Source organism: Mustela lutreola, chromosome 8 (assembly GCF_030435805.1).
Source record: "Mustela lutreola isolate mMusLut2 chromosome 8, mMusLut2.pri, whole genome shotgun sequence".
Lineage (NCBI taxonomy): Eukaryota > Metazoa > Chordata > Mammalia > Carnivora > Mustelidae > Mustela > Mustela lutreola.
In genome coordinates, this window is record NC_081297.1 from 113,114,696 (window position 1) to 113,132,475 (window position 17,780).

The 17,780-nt window shown below is 37.6% G+C and overlaps 1 protein-coding gene across 2 annotated transcripts in view; it reads left to right on the forward strand.

Annotated features, from left to right (window-relative positions):
* The window catches only part of OTOGL (otogelin like), a 133,176-nt gene that overhangs the window by 49,148 nt on the left and 66,248 nt on the right, over positions 1-17,780 (forward strand). For both annotated transcript variants that reach the window (XM_059186420.1, XM_059186421.1), the window contains exons 20-25: positions 1,265-1,430; positions 2,273-2,347; positions 4,231-4,283; positions 5,848-6,010; positions 10,029-10,136; positions 10,901-11,039. In XM_059186420.1, the coding sequence (XP_059042403.1) occupies positions 1,265-1,430; positions 2,273-2,347; positions 4,231-4,283; positions 5,848-6,010; positions 10,029-10,136; positions 10,901-11,039 (704 nt within the window). The remainder of the gene's footprint in view (positions 1-1,264; positions 1,431-2,272; positions 2,348-4,230; positions 4,284-5,847; positions 6,011-10,028; positions 10,137-10,900; positions 11,040-17,780) is intronic.

Genomic DNA, 17,780 nt, shown 5'->3' on the forward strand with positions numbered 1-17,780 from the left:
TATTTTTTTTTAAATTTTTTATTTTTTATAAACATATATTTTTATCCCCAGGGGTACAGGTCTGTGTTTTTTTAGTTTTTTTACAGGTGTGTTTTTAGATTATTTTACCTTGTCTACTATAACCAATTTGGGTTGGTCTAAAGAGAAATTGGGAAGGTTTAGAAAAAAGTAGGAACATGATTCAGAAAGTGAAAAGTAAGATCTATGAGTATGAATCAATTAAGCCAACTTTTGCCTTATTTGTAGAGGACTTAAAGGTTACTTAGCTTTAAAGAATGTCACAAACAAGATGATGTCAGTATAGCAGCAATAGATTTAAAATGTGAGGACAGAAAGTTTATTTGGACTTGCAAATACCTTATATATTAAAAGAATATAGTACAGATTGTTAGACTGTTATGGAATGTCACACTTCAGAATGTTTCAAAATAGAAACTTTATACATCTGTTACACTTCTATTGAGGCAAATACAGTTGATCCTTGAACAATGTGGGAGTTGGGGGTACTGATTCCCCACCACCTACACACTCCAAATCCATGTATAGCTTTTGACTCCCGGTAACACTTAGCTACTAATAGCTTACTATTGCTCAGAGCCTTACAGATAACATAAATGGTCAAAAAACACATATTTTGCTTATGTATTATGTAGTATATTCTTATAATAAAGCAAGCCAGAGGAAAGACAATGTTATTAAGAAAATCATAAAGAAAATACATTTACTCCTGTTCTTTATTTATTGAAAAAATCCAAGTATAGGTGGACCAACCCGTGTAGTTCAAACCCATATTATTCAAGGGCCAACTGTAAGCATTTTATTTATTTGCTTATTTGTTTATTATTTCTTTCTATATAAAGAAATATATATATAAATATAATATATATAAAATAAATATATATATCTTTTTAAAAATAATTTTTTAAAAAATTTATTTGAGAGAGAGCATGAGCACAAGCAGGGTGCAGGGGAGAGGGGCAGAAGAAGAGGGACAGGCAGGCTCCCTGCTGAGCAGGGAGCCCCACAGTGTGGGACTCAATTCCAGGACCCTGAGATCATGACCTGAGCTGAAGGCAGATGCTGAGTGACTACGCCATCCAGGCACCCTTGTTTACTATTTCTATTATAGGATTATGGAATGTTCTAAGGTTTACCGATGTATAATGTATCTTGGTTTTTCATGCTTCTATCAGAGGCCTATGACCCAGCATAAATGTCTCTGCCTCCTGGGGCAGTCCTTCTCACTGTTGCTCCTTTATCCTAGGGGTCGTATGCCAGAAGGGCATGCTGTACCATCACTGCTCCTCCTTTTGTCGGCGCTCCTGCACTGCCCTCGCCGCCCCTGAGCAGTGTAATGACGACTGCGCTGAAGGCTGCAACTGTCCGGAAGGCAAATACTATGAAGACACGCTTAGCTTTTGTGTGCCCATGTAAGTCACAGGAATGGGCTGCCGGGCTCCAGGGTCTCTTTGTCCTTACAGGTTAAATGGGCTTGCATGCTTGTTTTGTTTCTTTTCTTTTCCTTTCTTTTCTTTTCTTTTCTTTCTTTCTTTTTCTTTCTTTCTTTTTTCAAATTTAACCAACTCAGCACCATTTACTGGGAAATAAATTTTCTCCATTATTGAATAACCACTTTCCCCCTACACAAGTATGCATATAGGCAAAGATCTGCTTGTGAGCTGTGTCATTAATCTTTCTTGCTGTCTTTACCTTTACTGACTTATTTTTAACCCTGCCCATGTTCACCAATAGCTGTAGAAACAGCGAAGGAAAGTGATGGTTAATCCCAACATTTATCCCTGCTTGTTTTTACCACATCAAAATTAATAATAAGGTTTTTGTTTCACTGTCGTGTGACAAATTTCAGGAGCAGGATTGTCTGTCAGCGCTCAGAACGTCCTGACATCTCCTGTGAGATCAGGACTTTTGTCTTGCACGTAGGGCGGGATGGTATATCGATTATGTTTCTCTGAAGTGCATTCGGGGACGTTTTTGTGACTTAAACAACATAGTCTGTACTGTGACTCACACCCTAGAGCTTCTGTATGTAGGAAACATGATCTGAAGCTGCACGACACTCCCCAGGGAAACAGTTCCCGCCATTAATATGGTAGAACTGTGCACAGGCGATGGATAGGGTCATCTTCAGTGTGCGCCTTACAATGACCAATACGGAGCAAAAGGGCTGCATGAATTTTCGTGGATTTTTTTTTATGTATATACTATTTTATTAACTTAACTCCCCTTCCCCCCCTCCCTTTCTTTTTTATAGATTTCACTGCCGGTGTCATTATAGGGGCAGCATTTATCAACCCGGGGAGCTCATCCCAACACCGTCGGGCTTATGGTAGATTTATTTCAATGATGGGGCTTATACTTGACAACAAGAACTAATAGACTCCTTTAACCCAAATTGTGATTTTAAAAATGACTTCTGTGATTTAAAATATAGAGATAACCTTTATGTGGCTTTTTCCATATGTATATTACATTTCAGCCCAGAATGCCTAAGTCTTGTACTCATAACTGCAGAAAACAGTTACTAATTGTAGTGGCATGCAGCGAAATGGAATCCCTTTGAGGGATTTGGTTCTCAGAAATACTGCAAGTTGGGGCACTTGGGTGGCTCAGTGGGTTAAGTGGTTTCCTTCAGTTTGGATCATGATCCTGGGATCCTGGGATCGAGTCCTGCACTGGGCTCCTTGCTCATCACGGAGCCTGCTTCTCCCTCTGCTTGCCTCTCCCCCTGCTTATGCTCTCTCTCTCTAAAAAAAGAGAGAGAGAGAGAGAGAGAAAGAAAGAAAGATTGCAAGTTGCTGAGGGATTTTAGTTGGACTGACCAGCTGATATCACATGCTGAAATCAGTGAACCTCCTCCCTAGTGACATCGATCCTAGCAAGAGAGCACTTATTAATAGGATAACACTCTTTCCTGTCCTAACCTGTTCGTTAAAAATGCACACACATCCATGCAGTAGTCCACATGGATCTCCACCCAACTCCCAATCTCCGTCTTTCAGTTGCACCACAGGAACTGGCAGATAATAATACACAGCAGATAACAGTAATAATAATGGTAATAATGATATCTAAGCCTCACTGTGCATATCCTGCAGTTCTGGTACCCTTCTAAGGGTTTGATGTCTGTTATTCAAACACTCACCCCCAAAACCATATGTCCCAGGGACCGTATGATATGGAAAACCTGGATCTGGGCCCCGAGATCCCTTGGTTCCCCTCTGCCATGCCCAGTGAGAGAGAACTGTACCTCTGGGTGTCAGCTCAGTTACATGATGCATAAGCGTATGTTTCATGTAACCTGGGCTCAAATATAGAACGCATGATCTGGTCCAAAGCTGAAATAAACGCTGTTTATGATGGAGTTCTTGAGAACTCGTGTGTTGTTTCCTATCTTGATTTTTTTTAAATGGACATATAGTTAAGTGCTATCTTTTTAAAGGACTTTCAAAATTAATCTTGCTTGATTTGGTTTGCTTTATGCCCTGAATTTAGATCTTAAGTTGCAAGGGAAATGTGACTGCACTCTATCTTCAATACTGTTGCCAGAAGGAGTTTTCTAGAATTGGAGCCAACCTTATTACCTCTCCTTTTAAGGTCTCTGGGATAAAGGCTTAGCATCTTAATGAGGTTGACCTTGGCCTCTTTGCCATCTGCATCTCCTGTCACTTCTTGCATTGTACTTTGTCACACAGAACACTGCTTTGTACCACATCTCCCCTGAGTGTTATAGCCTTCCTGCTTTATCCATATCATCACCTACATCCAATTCTTTAAGACTGTCCAGGCTTTACCGTCTTTGACTATCTTGATGTCAGTTGCCAAGAGATTTTAAGACATTTTTCGGCGCTTTACTTTCATATTTTGAGCATATTTCTCTATTGTATATGTCATACTGCATACATTTTTTATTTGTATGTTTTCCTTTCTTACTAGAATATAAGTACTTGGGTGAAGACCATGAATTTTGGGTTTTGTATTCCCTATGCCCATTGCAGTGCCCCCGACATACGTGTTTGATAAAAAATGAACCGAAATAATTTTTTTCAAATTGGGCCTAAACCAATAACCTATTTATTAAAAAAAAAAAATGTGGAAAAAGTAACATTTATCTGTCTATCCAATCAGTGCTTGCACAATAGATTGTTTTTGAAATACAGAAAAAAACTGAGGTGTGGCTTCATAAATTAACTATTTGTTTACCTCTGCCAGCCAGTGTTCCAATGGGACCGTGAAATGTGATGAACCAGCAACGCCCTCTACTGGTAAGATCGAGATAGGTGTTTTCCTTAAAGAACGCAGCTCTAACACCTTTCCCATTTTTCTGGAAGTCATAAATCCATCGCAGCCCACCTTGCCAAGATGAATGAATACGTAGCCTTGGGAGTGTTCCTCAGCATGGTGCTCCAGTGCTTCCTTAGTTTTTTCATGTTGATAATTATAATATTTGTAGGACATCTTGGGGTGAACTGACAAGGCTGCGGAGGGGCAGAGCTGTTCAACCCAGGGATGCTGCCTACAGGCCGCCCACCCCAGAACGACTTCAGGGACTACACCAAAGGCTTTAGGCTCATGTATCCAGGCATCTGTTGAAACCAGCTGGACTGGAAATTGGGAAACTACTCTAAACCAGGACTTCCCAGGTGTAATGTATACACAATCTCCTGGGGACCCTGGTGAAACATTAATTCTGATCAAGCTGGTCAGGGGTGATGCCCAAGATTCTACATTTCTGCTGCCACTGCCACTGGTTCTTAGACTCCAGGACCAGCAGCCATCAGGTAAACATGGCTTGCAAAATGACATCTACTGCCATCTCTCTTTAGAATGTTATATTCCTCTTACATATCATTCCTGAAAGTCCTATATATGAAAGTACCCTACCTATTATTTATTTTCACCACTACAAAGCCTCAAGTTTTTAGTCATGGTGTAGAAGTTCCAGACAAATAACAACAACAATGCCTTCATTGATTTTAATGGATAGAATGAGGGCAGGCTGATAAAATGGAGCTGTTGTTTTTAATTATTCGTATGGTCTTGTATATATTTATAATAAATTTGCTTCGCTTTATATGCTCTGCATTTGCTTTACGAAGATTCAAACTATCTAGGCTTCTTTATGGGCTGTGTTCATGGACCACACACATATTCAGTATTAATGGGCCATCCTTGCTCTGCCCTATCTGCTTCAGGGTGGCTTCAGGTTAAAAAGGGAAAGTCCAGGTGGCCAGACTTCTCACAGAGGAATCCACACCATTTGATCCCATTTTCCCCAAGGAGGCAACTTACTGAATCTCTCTGAGCCCAAAAGCTTTCTGGAAGGCTATGTAACCCCTATACTGCCTATAATTATGTCTCCTTTTGTACTTCTACACTCTATTGAGGACTGATGTAAATAATGACTCAGAGGGGAGGACCTGAACCTATCATGTGTTCATTGGAAACACATGGCTTTGTAAGAGTGTAAGTATGTATCGTACCAGTCTTCAAGAAATTGAAAGTGTATGTTTGGATTAATCCAAATACCCTGATTCTTGACTTTAGAAAATGATACAATAGTTGTTTAGTTATTGCTCTGTGGAAAGAAGAGAAGGTTTTCCAACTCCAAATAAGTTTCTGAAATGTAGGAAACAATAGAAAATCTTCCTGGAGAAGGTTTCTAAGTTCCTCAGCGGAATGTTACAGACTCAGAGCAACAGCTAGTAATTACTGGTAGGATATTCTAGGATGAATTCTGCTTTGACGACAAATGCCTATCAGTGTGATTATTTGTCTATGGAACAAATACAGAGTTAAGGGCATTTTTTCTGTGTCTTTCCCCTGAAGTTCCTGCCTGTCCCGAAGGAAAAGTGTATTTTGACTGCAGATTTCCTGACCCTGAATTGCCAGCTGGTGGTGTAAATTGTGAGACTACATGTGCAAACCTGGCCATGAACTTCACTTGTGCCCCATCCTCCCCCTGTATAAGTGGCTGTGTTTGTGCTCCAGGGTAAGTGTCTTTCTCTCTCTCTCTGTCTTTTTTTTTTTTTTTGAAAATATTCAGGATTTGACAAAATATTTGATAGAAATATTTAGAAATATTTAGCTACAGGCTGTCTGCTCAGCAGGAGCCTGCTTCCTCCTCTCTCTCTCTCTGCCTGCCTGTCTGCCTGCTCATGATCTCTGTCAAATAAATAAATAAAATCTTTAAAAAAAAAAAGAAATATTTAGCTAAAATTGTTCTGGACTTTGGTTAACTGTGGTTAACTTTGAGTTGGCAACTAGAAGACTATTGCAATTATTTTGCTATATTCATGTAACATATCACATGTATTTTAAATATGACATATGACATATAACACATGATTATGTCACACATGTTATATGTACAATATTATTAAAGTAGTACAATGAATTGAAGAGAGAACTCATTTCAGGATGGACTTGGCGTTTATCTTCTGTTTTGACTGCAATTTTCAGAACATGCTAGTGAGCCATTATCTATTTAAAATACTTTAAGTGCATATCTTTTGTATATTCTGTTGTGCTATTACTGTTGTTGAAATTAAGTCATAACTGTGATGCCAACTGCTTTATTTTTTTATTTTTACCTTTTTAAGATTTTGCTTATTTATTTAGCATGAGTAGGGGGAGGGACAGAGGGAGAGAATCTCAAGCAGACGCTATGCTGAGCATGAAGTCTGATGGGAGGCTCGAACCCACAACCCTGAGATTATGACCTGAGTTGAAATCAAGAGTCAGATGCTTACCCAACTAAGCCACGCAGGCATCTTGCCAACTGCTTTGCTTACTGGATGTTACAAAAAATGGTGTGTTGAGGCTACACAGGGCAGTGGGTAACAGCGGGATCTCTGGGTTCAAACACACTGGAGTTCAAACCCCAGCTCTGCTGATGTTAGCGGAGTTATTTTTCTGCAAGTTTCTTTTAAGCCTGTGATATACGGTGTGTGTGTGTGTGTGTGTGTGTGTGTGTATACTCAATAAATATGAATCACTATCTTATGGCAGAATAATCTACTCCTATTTTTGTAAGTTTCCTTTAATAGCAGGAATGCCTCGTACATGGGGAAGTTAAGTACAGAATCTGGTGGTTATTCGTTTCCCTGCAGGCACATAACATCTGGCCTCACTGGCCCTCCCTCCCCTGGTAGTGAGTGGAGGCAGAGCATAAGGAAAGGCCATCTGAGGCAAACAGGTCACCCGTTCTTCCTTGGTGAGCCTATTCACACAGAGGGATTCCTGGGCTCGGGTCATCTGAACCATGAGCAAAGAAGAGAGAGGTTTTGTAGTCTGTTTCTCAGGAGAGTTGGCATTTGTCCATCCCCATCTGGAGTAGAGGGAAGAGCCAAATGACTTGGTACTGTACCAATCTCTTCAGAAAGGGAAGAGGTTGAAAGAACAGGTGTCTGTGCGTGGGCGAATAAAGGCAGGTAGAAACCAGGTCCTAGAGCAGATGAGTGAGGAAGACATTTTAGTAAAAAGGACAAGGGAAATATCACCTTTATGATGGTAAAATAATTGAAACCTACAACATCACTTGATTAAAGTGATATGATTACGACTCAAGGGTGCATGGCTGATTAGATAAAGCTGCATCCTAATTTTGTTTCACAGGCTTGCAGTTAACGCTCTTTTTTTTTAAAGAATATCTAGTTACTGTCACCTTTGACTTTTTAATTCAACAATGATTGATTGATTTACTGGTCTAATTTCATTACAAAACTCAAGAAATTTTCTCCCACCTTCTCTTATTGTATTGAAGTAAATATGGTTGGAATTAACTAAGAGGCCTTTGACTGATTTGGAAATAATTTTATTATATATAACTTTCCTGTTACAAAGCTGTTCATGGTAATATGATTTGGATTGTCTTCCATATGACCTTGGCTGGCTTATTTTAGGACAATAAGCCTCATATCCCCTGTTTTATGGGTCTCCTCAGAGTGACAGCAGTTCATTGAGTATGAAAGGAAAGATCCTCATTCCTTGGTTTAGAAATCATTGTTGGAGCGTCTGGGTGGCTCCTTTTGTTTAGTGTCAAACTCTTGGTTTTAGCTCAGGTGGTGATCTCAGGGTTGCAGGATTGAGTCTCTGGTCAAGCTCCAAGCTCAGTGGGGAGTTTGCTTGAGTTTCTCTCCCTCTTCCTTTGCCCCCCCCCTTCAAATAAATAAACCTTAAAAGAAAAGAAATCACTATGGATTAAAGAAATGGAAAGTAATATAGTGAAAAGTGTCATATAAAAATGGTTCAGATATTGGCTCTCCTTATTAGCTGAAGTACCTCAGGGCAAGTGACTTAACCACTTGGAATCTTAGCTTCCTCTTTTTATTTGTTAATTTATTTTTTTAAAGATTTTTATTTATTTGAGAGACAGATATCACAAGTAGTCAGAGAGGTAGGCAGAGAGGGAAGAAGAAGCAGGCTCCCTGCTGAGCAAAGAGCCCAATGCGGAGCTCGATCCGAGGATCCTGGGATCATGACACAAGCTGAAGGCAGAGGCTTAACTCACTGAGCCACCCAGGCGCCCTCAGCTTCCTCTTTTTAAAGTGTATCTACAAATGTCTATTTCATGGGGGTCGAGTACGTGCAGTGTACCAGTCATGTGGTGTTAATGTTTGGGACACTGTGTTAAGTTACAAGTGGGGGGGGCACTATAAAATACATTTATAAAAACCAGAATCTGCCTGTGGGACTGTCACTAGGATTAGGTGAGTTAGTGCTGTATTTAAAGTGGTTGGAATAGTGGCTGGGCCAAGGAGGCACTCAAAAATATTAGTTTTTGCTGTTTGTGTTTTTTTAAAATTTCTCTATGAGAGAGTTAATCAAGTACTTGCAGTTCATTGAGATGGATCCTCTAGTAAAGGTTTTTTACAAATTTCTATGGGGAATGTGGGACATAAAAGATTGCATTAATTTGAGTCTTAAATGGTGAGGAGTTGTTTGGGCTGAGCTGGGGAGGAGCAGGGTTTTCCAGGCAGAGGAGAAATGACGATGATGGCAGGGAACGTGGAGAGAAGTGTGAGATGGGGGAGCCGAGACTCTCGGACTCTGTTGTCTGAAAGGAAGAAATCTAAATGAGTTAATGCAGCATTTACATAGGTTCATTTGGTCACCTTTATTCAATAATTGAGTGTCTGCTGTATGTTAGACTTCAGGACACAACCATCAAGATATTCATGCCTTCCTGAATGGAGTGTGAAGTCTAATGGACAATGTATATATTAAATAAGGAATTACAGTGCTGTGCTAAAGGAGCTGTGAGAGGGAAAGCAGAGAAGGAAAATAATGGGATCATTTTTACTCGAGAGAAGAGGCAAGAATCCGGAATTCTTGACTTCTATGTAAATTTTTTTTTAACGATTTTATTTTATTATTTATTTGACAGACAGAGATTACAAGTAGGCAGAGAGGCAGGCAGAGAGAGAGGAGGGGAAGCAGGTTCCCTGCTGAGCAGAGAGCCCGAGGTGGGGCTTGATCCCAGGACCCTGGGATCATGACCTGAGCTGAAGGCAGAGGCTTAACCCACTGAGCCACCCAGGCTCCCCCATAAGGAGCGTTTGATTATTCTCTCTGTCCTGCAACAGAAAAGGTTATCCATTTCATAATTTACTCTTTTATTGAAAAATTTTTAGGCCCTATGGATTTTTTTCTCTTAAGTAGCAAATACCAAAAAAAGGGCCCTCACATATTCTTTAAATGTTGTTATGTTGTTTTCACAATAGCTCACTGTCCCCGGAAATTTAAGCTTGTGTTTATCTTTTATTGTGCTAAGCAATAACAAACAGTTTAAAATATTGCAACTGATCACTTGCTGGCATTTCATTTACTCTTATGATCTGCAAGGTACTGTGTGAAAAAGAGAGAGCAAAAGATTAGATCCACCCCCTCCATAAGTCAGAGAGAACATGCCTGTGGCAGTCGTAACAAATATAGATGGTGGTGAATATAACAAGATTTCTGATTCTTAAAAAACTGAAACTAAATAGCATTTACTTCTTCATCGGAAGAATGGCAGAGCACAAAGGAAAATGTTATGTTCCTGAAAGCTGTCCGTGTATCTGGAAAGATTGGGAGTACCTCTCAGGAGAAGTGATTGCTACACCATGTTATACCTGGTAATGAGATCCATTTATTTCAAAACATTTTTCCTAAGCAATTGTATTAGTTTCAATCATCTTATAGTTAATGTGACTGATTTGAGCAAACACTAAATCAAGCCTGAGTAAATAAGATTTTAAAGGCATTCAGGAGTTGGTAGAAAGCTATTCCTACAGGAGAATCATACCATTATTTTGAGGCATATTTCTTTAGCCCAGGGGAAAAAAAAACAAACCGTGAAACGTGAAAACTTGAAAATTTAATAAGGATAAGAATATCTCAAATTTATAAGAAATTAATAAATGCACCAAAGAGATCATCACATTTAATATAAGGTCTTATGTTTGGAAATAAGCCAAAACAATCCCATAAAACAAAATTGAAATATAATTTCTTTAAAATATGGGAAAAAAAATCCAAGCTCATGAACAATGTCACATGTAGTATATTTAAACTGATCCAAATATAGGAGATGGCATTATGGGTTTTTTTGCTCCCATCAGGGCTATGTTCAATAATTTATTCTGTCTTCTGCTTCCAGGTGAACGAAGCAACAATTTTTAGGCTTGATTGTGCTCTCTGATAATATATTTAAGCAAAGTGATAAACATAGGCCTAATTTGTCAATGTAATAGATGTTATTGAACCAATTGGCATATAACTAAGGGCTCTTGGCTCAGTGAATGTTCTTGAATACAAAGTTTACAATGTTTTTACCACTTGAAAAACTCTAATTAGAGCCAAACGTCTTAGAGAGATAACTGGTGTTATTTTTGGCTAGTGTTTGTCGACGAGGGATGTTCAATTGCACCTACTATCCATGCCCGGCTGTGTGTACAATATATGGGGACCGGCATTATCATTCTTTTGACGGACTGGAATATGACTATATCAGTGATTGCCAGGTATTTCTGATAAAGGTATGTCACAATTAGGTACTTTTATTTGCCCTTGTGTAAAAGCTTAATGTAAAAAACAAGTATGCCAATATATGATACATCAAATCCACATGCCATTAATAAAACCTACAAAAGTGATAGCAATTTTAAACATTTCACATTTCACTTTGACTCATAAGTTTTATTATTTAATAGGAGGTGGGCTAATTCTTTTTTTTTTTTTTTTAGAGATTTTATTTATTTCTTTGACAAAGAGGGATCACAAGTAGGCAGAGAGGCAGGCAGAGAAGGCGGGTTGGGGGGAGAAGCAGACTCCCTGCTGAGAAGAGAGCCCAAAGCGGGGCTCAATGAGATGGGCTACTTCTTAAACTTTCTCTGCTTCTGTTTTCTAATTTGCAAAATGGGGATAATAATTGTACCTGTATCCTGGGGTAGTCTTTAGGATTAAATAAGATAAAATTATGTAAAGCTTTTAGACAGTGCTTGATGTATAGTAAGTGTTCAATAAATGCCAACCATTTTTATTTTTATGGGCTTAGTTTGGTGAAAATAAATATAAGACATTAAACCATGCACTGAATAATATGTATTGTTCATGATTATAGCAAGAAAGAGACATTATTCTTAATTCCAGATATATTATCTTGATGATATACTATAGTCAACCCTGGGCTTAGTGTACCCGATAAAATCCTTAAAATTTCTCATATGCTTAATGCATTTGGGTTTTCTTTATACCTGCATTTTATTTAGACATCACTGACCCCAGAATTAAATTTCTAAATATAAAAATGTTAACTTTAGAAAGAAGTTGTACAAGAATAAACAAAATAACATCTTTTCTTCCAGTAAGGTAACCTGTGATTATCTTGAATGCATGTCTTATTTCTGGGTAAGGCTTTTATGTTAATAGAGGTGTGTGTGTGTGTGTGTGTGTGTGTGTGTGTGTGTGTGTGTGTGATCCTGTTCTTTAAAGCATGTATCAACAAAGTAGACACATTCCTATTTTGTATCAGTTCTAGTAAATTAAAAAAAAAAAAGGTGAAATCCATTGTGTTCTAAACTTAAACAACTCCTGCGTATGTTTTAAACCATTAAGTTTCCCATTTGATACTATCCTCAGCTTCCACTAGGAACAATTTCAAGTTTCATAAAGAATAAATCCAGATTTGTCCAAGAAAATTCTGAAGTTGAGAAGACTGGAATCATGCCTTACATTTTTTTCCCTCCCCAAGTCATTTTGCAAAATGCTGAGCATTTGGCGAACTCTTACTAACTACTTATTTGAGCTCTATGCTCTGCCTGGCTTTTCCTCAACCCCTCATTTGTCTTCACAGTAGAGAAATCATAGTGTTTACCAGTCTATTTTAAAACAATGATTGTGCAGAAAACATTTCAAGTAGAATATTTGTCTCAACTCTGATTTTTGGTTAAGTGAAAGTATGTGCTTGTGTTTGTTGCTGAATGATAATAGCAGCCTTAAAAAAAAAACTGTATATGTATGTATATATGTATTTATTTATTTCTGGTGCTTCACTGTAAGAGTATCATTCCATTTAGCAGGCAAGAGCCATTAAAGTTTGACTTTTAGACTTTTAAAACCTGACTCCTATCATAACTTTAATTTGCTACTATATTCTTCTGTTAAAAATCAATATCTCATGTTCAATTTCAAATTTTAATAAGATAGGCTTGTCTGTGTATGAGAAGATATGTCACAGGAAATAGTCTTCCAATCTCTTAGTAAGCAATGAAATTTAGATCCTGAATTTAATATCTAGATTAAGATCTGTCATTAGGATTCATGTGGTAAGATTAAAGTCTATATTTTTAAGTTCTGGAATTGCTTTTTTTTTTTTTTTACCAAAATAGAAGTATTTTTCCTTTTGGTACTTTAACAATGTTCTTTAAAAAAGAAAGTGTTTACAAAAGACAGACTTTAGAATATAAGTTTCATGGATTTCAATTTAGTAATTAAAGAGAAGAAAAACTACTATTAATAATTAATTAGAATTATACTAAAGAATTATTTACTATATTGTAATGGACATTTTTATGAAAATCAGTAAAACCAGTACCAGGCCCCAAAATAATTAGGATAATTTGATCAACATATACTTGGTAAGTCAAGAAATAAGTTACTTGATCATGGAGCAGATAATTATTTCATATCCAAGATGAATTAGTGGTTAACAATGCAGCCTAATTTTCATGGGTTTGAAATCTTTTCATGCTGGATAGTAAAATTCTCAATGCTTAAGGTTTTGCTTTGTTTTTTTCCCTGTTTCAATTTTTCTTCCGTAATTTTTTTATTTGGTTTGGTTTGGTTTGGTTTTGATTTCTTTGTTTACTCTACACACCTAGCTTTCTCTTTTGGGGGAAGAAAAAGCATTTCCTTTGAGAAGGATAGAATTGCTGCTTGCCCTTTCATTTAATTACTACTTTTTCAGGGACAAGAATAATTTCTGTGAAGTACAGATTTAATTCTTTCTTCCTTGTCAAACAGTTCTCTTTCCTCCTTCCTTGATTACAAATAATTCTAGGTTTTATTTTTGTTAGGTTCTCTGATATTTTATTCATTTTGGAGGCTGTTTAGCCTTTCCTGTATTAGCATATGGAATATACAGCACATCGTTTTTTAAGTGGTTTGAAACACATTTAAGACAAAGGTATAATGTATAACCAGAAGTAAGACTTGTTTAACAGTAAAAAGAGATGAGGAACCAAATGACATCTTGACCTAGGCTGTAAACTCAAAAAGAGAGAACACTGGGTATCTTCAGCAAAAATAGGAAATACAATATTCTAACTACCCAGATTCAGAGGCTACTTCTGTATTACTACTGTATTACTACTCTGTATTACTATCTGTAACTCTGCTTCTATCTAATCTATGACAAGCCCCAATCACTGCTCGACTTCTTCTTATAATTTGTTCCAGATTAGGTTTTCAACCTTTTCTTCAGGTGAGATCTTAAACGTTTAGTGCTCTGAAATGCTTCTAATTTCATCACTCTCCATCATTTGTCCCATTAATGTTTCTGGTTTGCCTTCTTGTGTCAGGCCCTTTACTGAGGAGTGCAAGTATGATGATCACCAAAAATAAAGATGGGCCTTGCCTCTGAACATGAGGTTGGGGTGTGGTGGAGGTGGGGGTTAGTTATTAATCACCTAATCACAAAACTCATAAAATTTCAACTACAAAAGTCAATGATGACCTGAATGCAAAACCTCATTAAACTTTTAAAAGTTTATCTTCTTTTTTCCTTTAATGTAGCTTGTGCTTTGTCATTCTGCTGCCTCTGCTGGTCCCTTGTCTCTGATCACTCCTCAATAATCTTCTGATGGCTCCTTTCTTCAACAGTTTCTTAGAACATAAGGCTTACAGGTTCCATGTTTCCATGTCTGTTTCCTCTGCAAATCTCTAAGTAAGGAACAAACTGAGATCCTAAAAACATTAGAGAGTTTATATATAAGTATTTCTTTTAAAAATGATAAATATGCTATCTTTCACTTTCTCTTCCTGTGGCCATCCTAACATTGACTGGAAATGTTATTCCCTATTACAAAAATCTTTTGATGTTTTTTTAAAAATATTTTATTTGTTTATTTGACAGAGAGCTAGAGAGAGAGCACAAGTAAGTAGAGCAGCAGGGAGAGGGGGAGAGAGAGAAGCAGGCTCTCTGCTGAGTAGGGAGCCTGATGCAGGGCTCAATCCGAGGACCCTGGAATCATGACCCAAGCCGAAGGCAGCTGCTTAACCAACTGAGCCACCCGGGCGCCCCTCTTTTGATGTTTTTGACTGACTTCCTGTTCAGCAAATTCTGATTATCTCCAATCTTTTTTTCCAGTTCAGTCCCACAAAAGAAAAACTACTCTAAAATGATCTTATAGTTACAAACTCAGGAGATGGGCAGCCAATTTAAAATTTTCTCCAAGTAGTAATCATTTACACGTATTTGCCATCTCTAAGCTAATCATTTTTATTCCCTGAAATGAGGTTCTTAGTGTGGTTTGTCTTTCAGGTGCAGTTTTTATTAATATTCTTTGTGTGACAACAATGCTGAGGACAAAGGAATCAGAGACAAAAAGACAACAACTTAGACCTTTATTAATAGTTAGTATAATATACCTTGTCTATAATACAGTGGATATTTTTAATGCACATCAGTTTTTTTTATAGTTTCCTAGACATTTTTATATCAGGAAAATCAGAAACATTTATAATGAAATTAAACTGTATGATAAAAATATAAAGAAAATTTCCTATCATTTCTGATACATTAATGTTGCCAAAGCTAAAATGGAAGTGAAAAATACATTACTTTTATTTAATTTTTAAAATTATATGAACAAAACATTATAGACAACCCTGGGATATTTTTTAATCTATTTCAGTAAGAAGATGAAAATCTTGGAGTTTATGGAATTAATTCTGTGCCTTTATTTTATTTATTTATTTTTTTTTGAGAGAGAGAGAGAGAGCACGAGTGGAGTAGGTGGGAGGGCAGAAGGAGGAGGAGAGAGAATCTTAAGCAGACCCCATAACCAGTGCAGAGCCCCATTCAGGGCTCGATTTCAGGACCCTGAGATCATGACCTGAGCCAAAAGCAAAAGTTGAATGCTTAACTGACTGAACCACCCAGGCGCCTCTGTCAGTATCTTTTCAAAAAATTAGCATTTAATTAATTTTCTACTTTATCCATGTAAACTAACTCTTAAATATTGTATCATTATTGAAAATTTCAGGGAAGATGATTGTGATATTTTATCCATAAGTTTGATCTCCATTATTAATCTTAGATATTAAGGTTCAATATTTACTTTGCATTGTAATAGTTTACCTACTTAGATAATACACCCTTTATGTTAAACCTTCTAAAACATTCAGTAGCACAATGATAGCATAGGTTTTCCAGTAATTATTTTTGTACCTTTCTTTCTTTCTCTTTCCCTTCCTTCCTTCCTTTTTTTCTTTCTTTCCTTCTTCCTTCCTTCCTTCCTTTTCTTTCTTTCTTTCTTTCTTTCTTTCTTTCGTTTGTATTTAAATGTACACTCTGTGCTAGGAGCTGTTAAGGGTACAATTATTAAAGACATTAGCTTACCCTCAATTGTTTTATGTTTAGGGGAGTCATTAATAAACAAGAAGCTAGCAGGCTGGGATAAATGAAAACTTTCTTGTGGGAATGTAACTAATTTTGACTAGAGAAAGAATAAGCAGCAAAGTTTCATGGAAGGGGTAGGAATTGGTACTGGAGTATTTCAGCCCATTATAACCCACCTTTTTTTCAGTGTATTTTCAGGCAGAGTTCCTTGGTAATGAAACACCTCAGGATGGTTTTCTTCTCATGGCATCCTGGTTAAGCACTTGCTGTTTCAGGGAACCAACAGTAGTGTGTCCTGTGGTAATCCTCGTGTAAAACCCCAAGGGAAATACCATCCCAAGGAAATTTTTGAACAAGACTATACACCTCACAAAGGTGACAGCTGAAGGCTGGTTTTGCCTCCCAAGCAGCAGGAGTTCATGGATGTTTTGTTGTCATTCATGCCACAGGGACAATTTCTGTGTGACTGCTCTACTCTCTTTTTTCTCAGGCTTGTCTATATAACTCTCTTTTCTGTATTTTTTATCTTTGCATCAGTTCAATCATTGTTTCTGCTTCCTTATATTTTAAGCTTGCTCTCTTCTGTTCAGCAGCCTTCTACCTTTTATCCTCTTTCTATTTACCTTCAAATCTTACTACAAAAAACTTTTAAAAAACCCATCACTTTCCAGTTCAAGCATGAGAGATAATCTAATAGGCAAGAGTTGTCTTTTCATGCTTTCATTAAATTCCATTGGCTCGAGTTGGCACCATGACTGTATCAGTCTAGCTCAGTGGCTTAGCTGCATCCCAGCAAGATCACCTCTTCTGTGTCATTGTGTGAGGAGAATGAGTTCTCAAGCAATCTCATAAGAAGCCACAGTAACCAGAAGGTCATTTTGATGCACCAGAAGATTCTAATTTAGAGAAAGTACTATTGACAAAATTTCCAGATTATGTTAATCCTGTTACTAAAGAAAAAGGTGGACCCAGAGGCACAGAACCTATCCAATATGCAATTGGAAATGTAAAAGACGCTGTATTGATTTTAAAGCCACATATTATTAACTTCATGACATGTTTCATGACAACTATCAAATATAGAGATAAAATTTGGTGGCATGAAAGCATTTATGGTCTTTATATCCACCAAAGACTAAAGAAAAAAAAAAACCTGAAGACTACCAAAAACTGATGTAGCAGCAATGGAAATGCATCATTCAGATCTCCTCTTAGGGGAAGCAGAGTTGACTGAGAACCTCAGGTGTTACCTCCCAGAATCCCCCACTGGGTTTCTGCTGAAGCCACACTTCCCCCAGCTGTTCTTAGCCAATGAATGAGTATGGGGGGGGCTGCAGTAAATGAGTATGCTGGCCCACTCCCCTGATGGGTGACATTGGGTCAAGGACACCCCATTAGCCTCCCCAGAATTTTGTTGGTACAGTGCTGCTGTTAAAGACTCTTCCTACCCAGTCCTCCTTTTTCCTCTTTCCCCATCACAGGTGTCAGATTCTGCCTACTTTGCCCCTTTAAAGTTCAACACATCTCCCCAATAAATCTCTTTCATATAAAAACAAAAACAAAAACAAAAAAACCCAGCAGAACTCTTTTGACCCATTGGTGAATGTACTGCTTTGGGACCTAAAACATGGCTTCCTGAGGCTACTGTATTAACAAG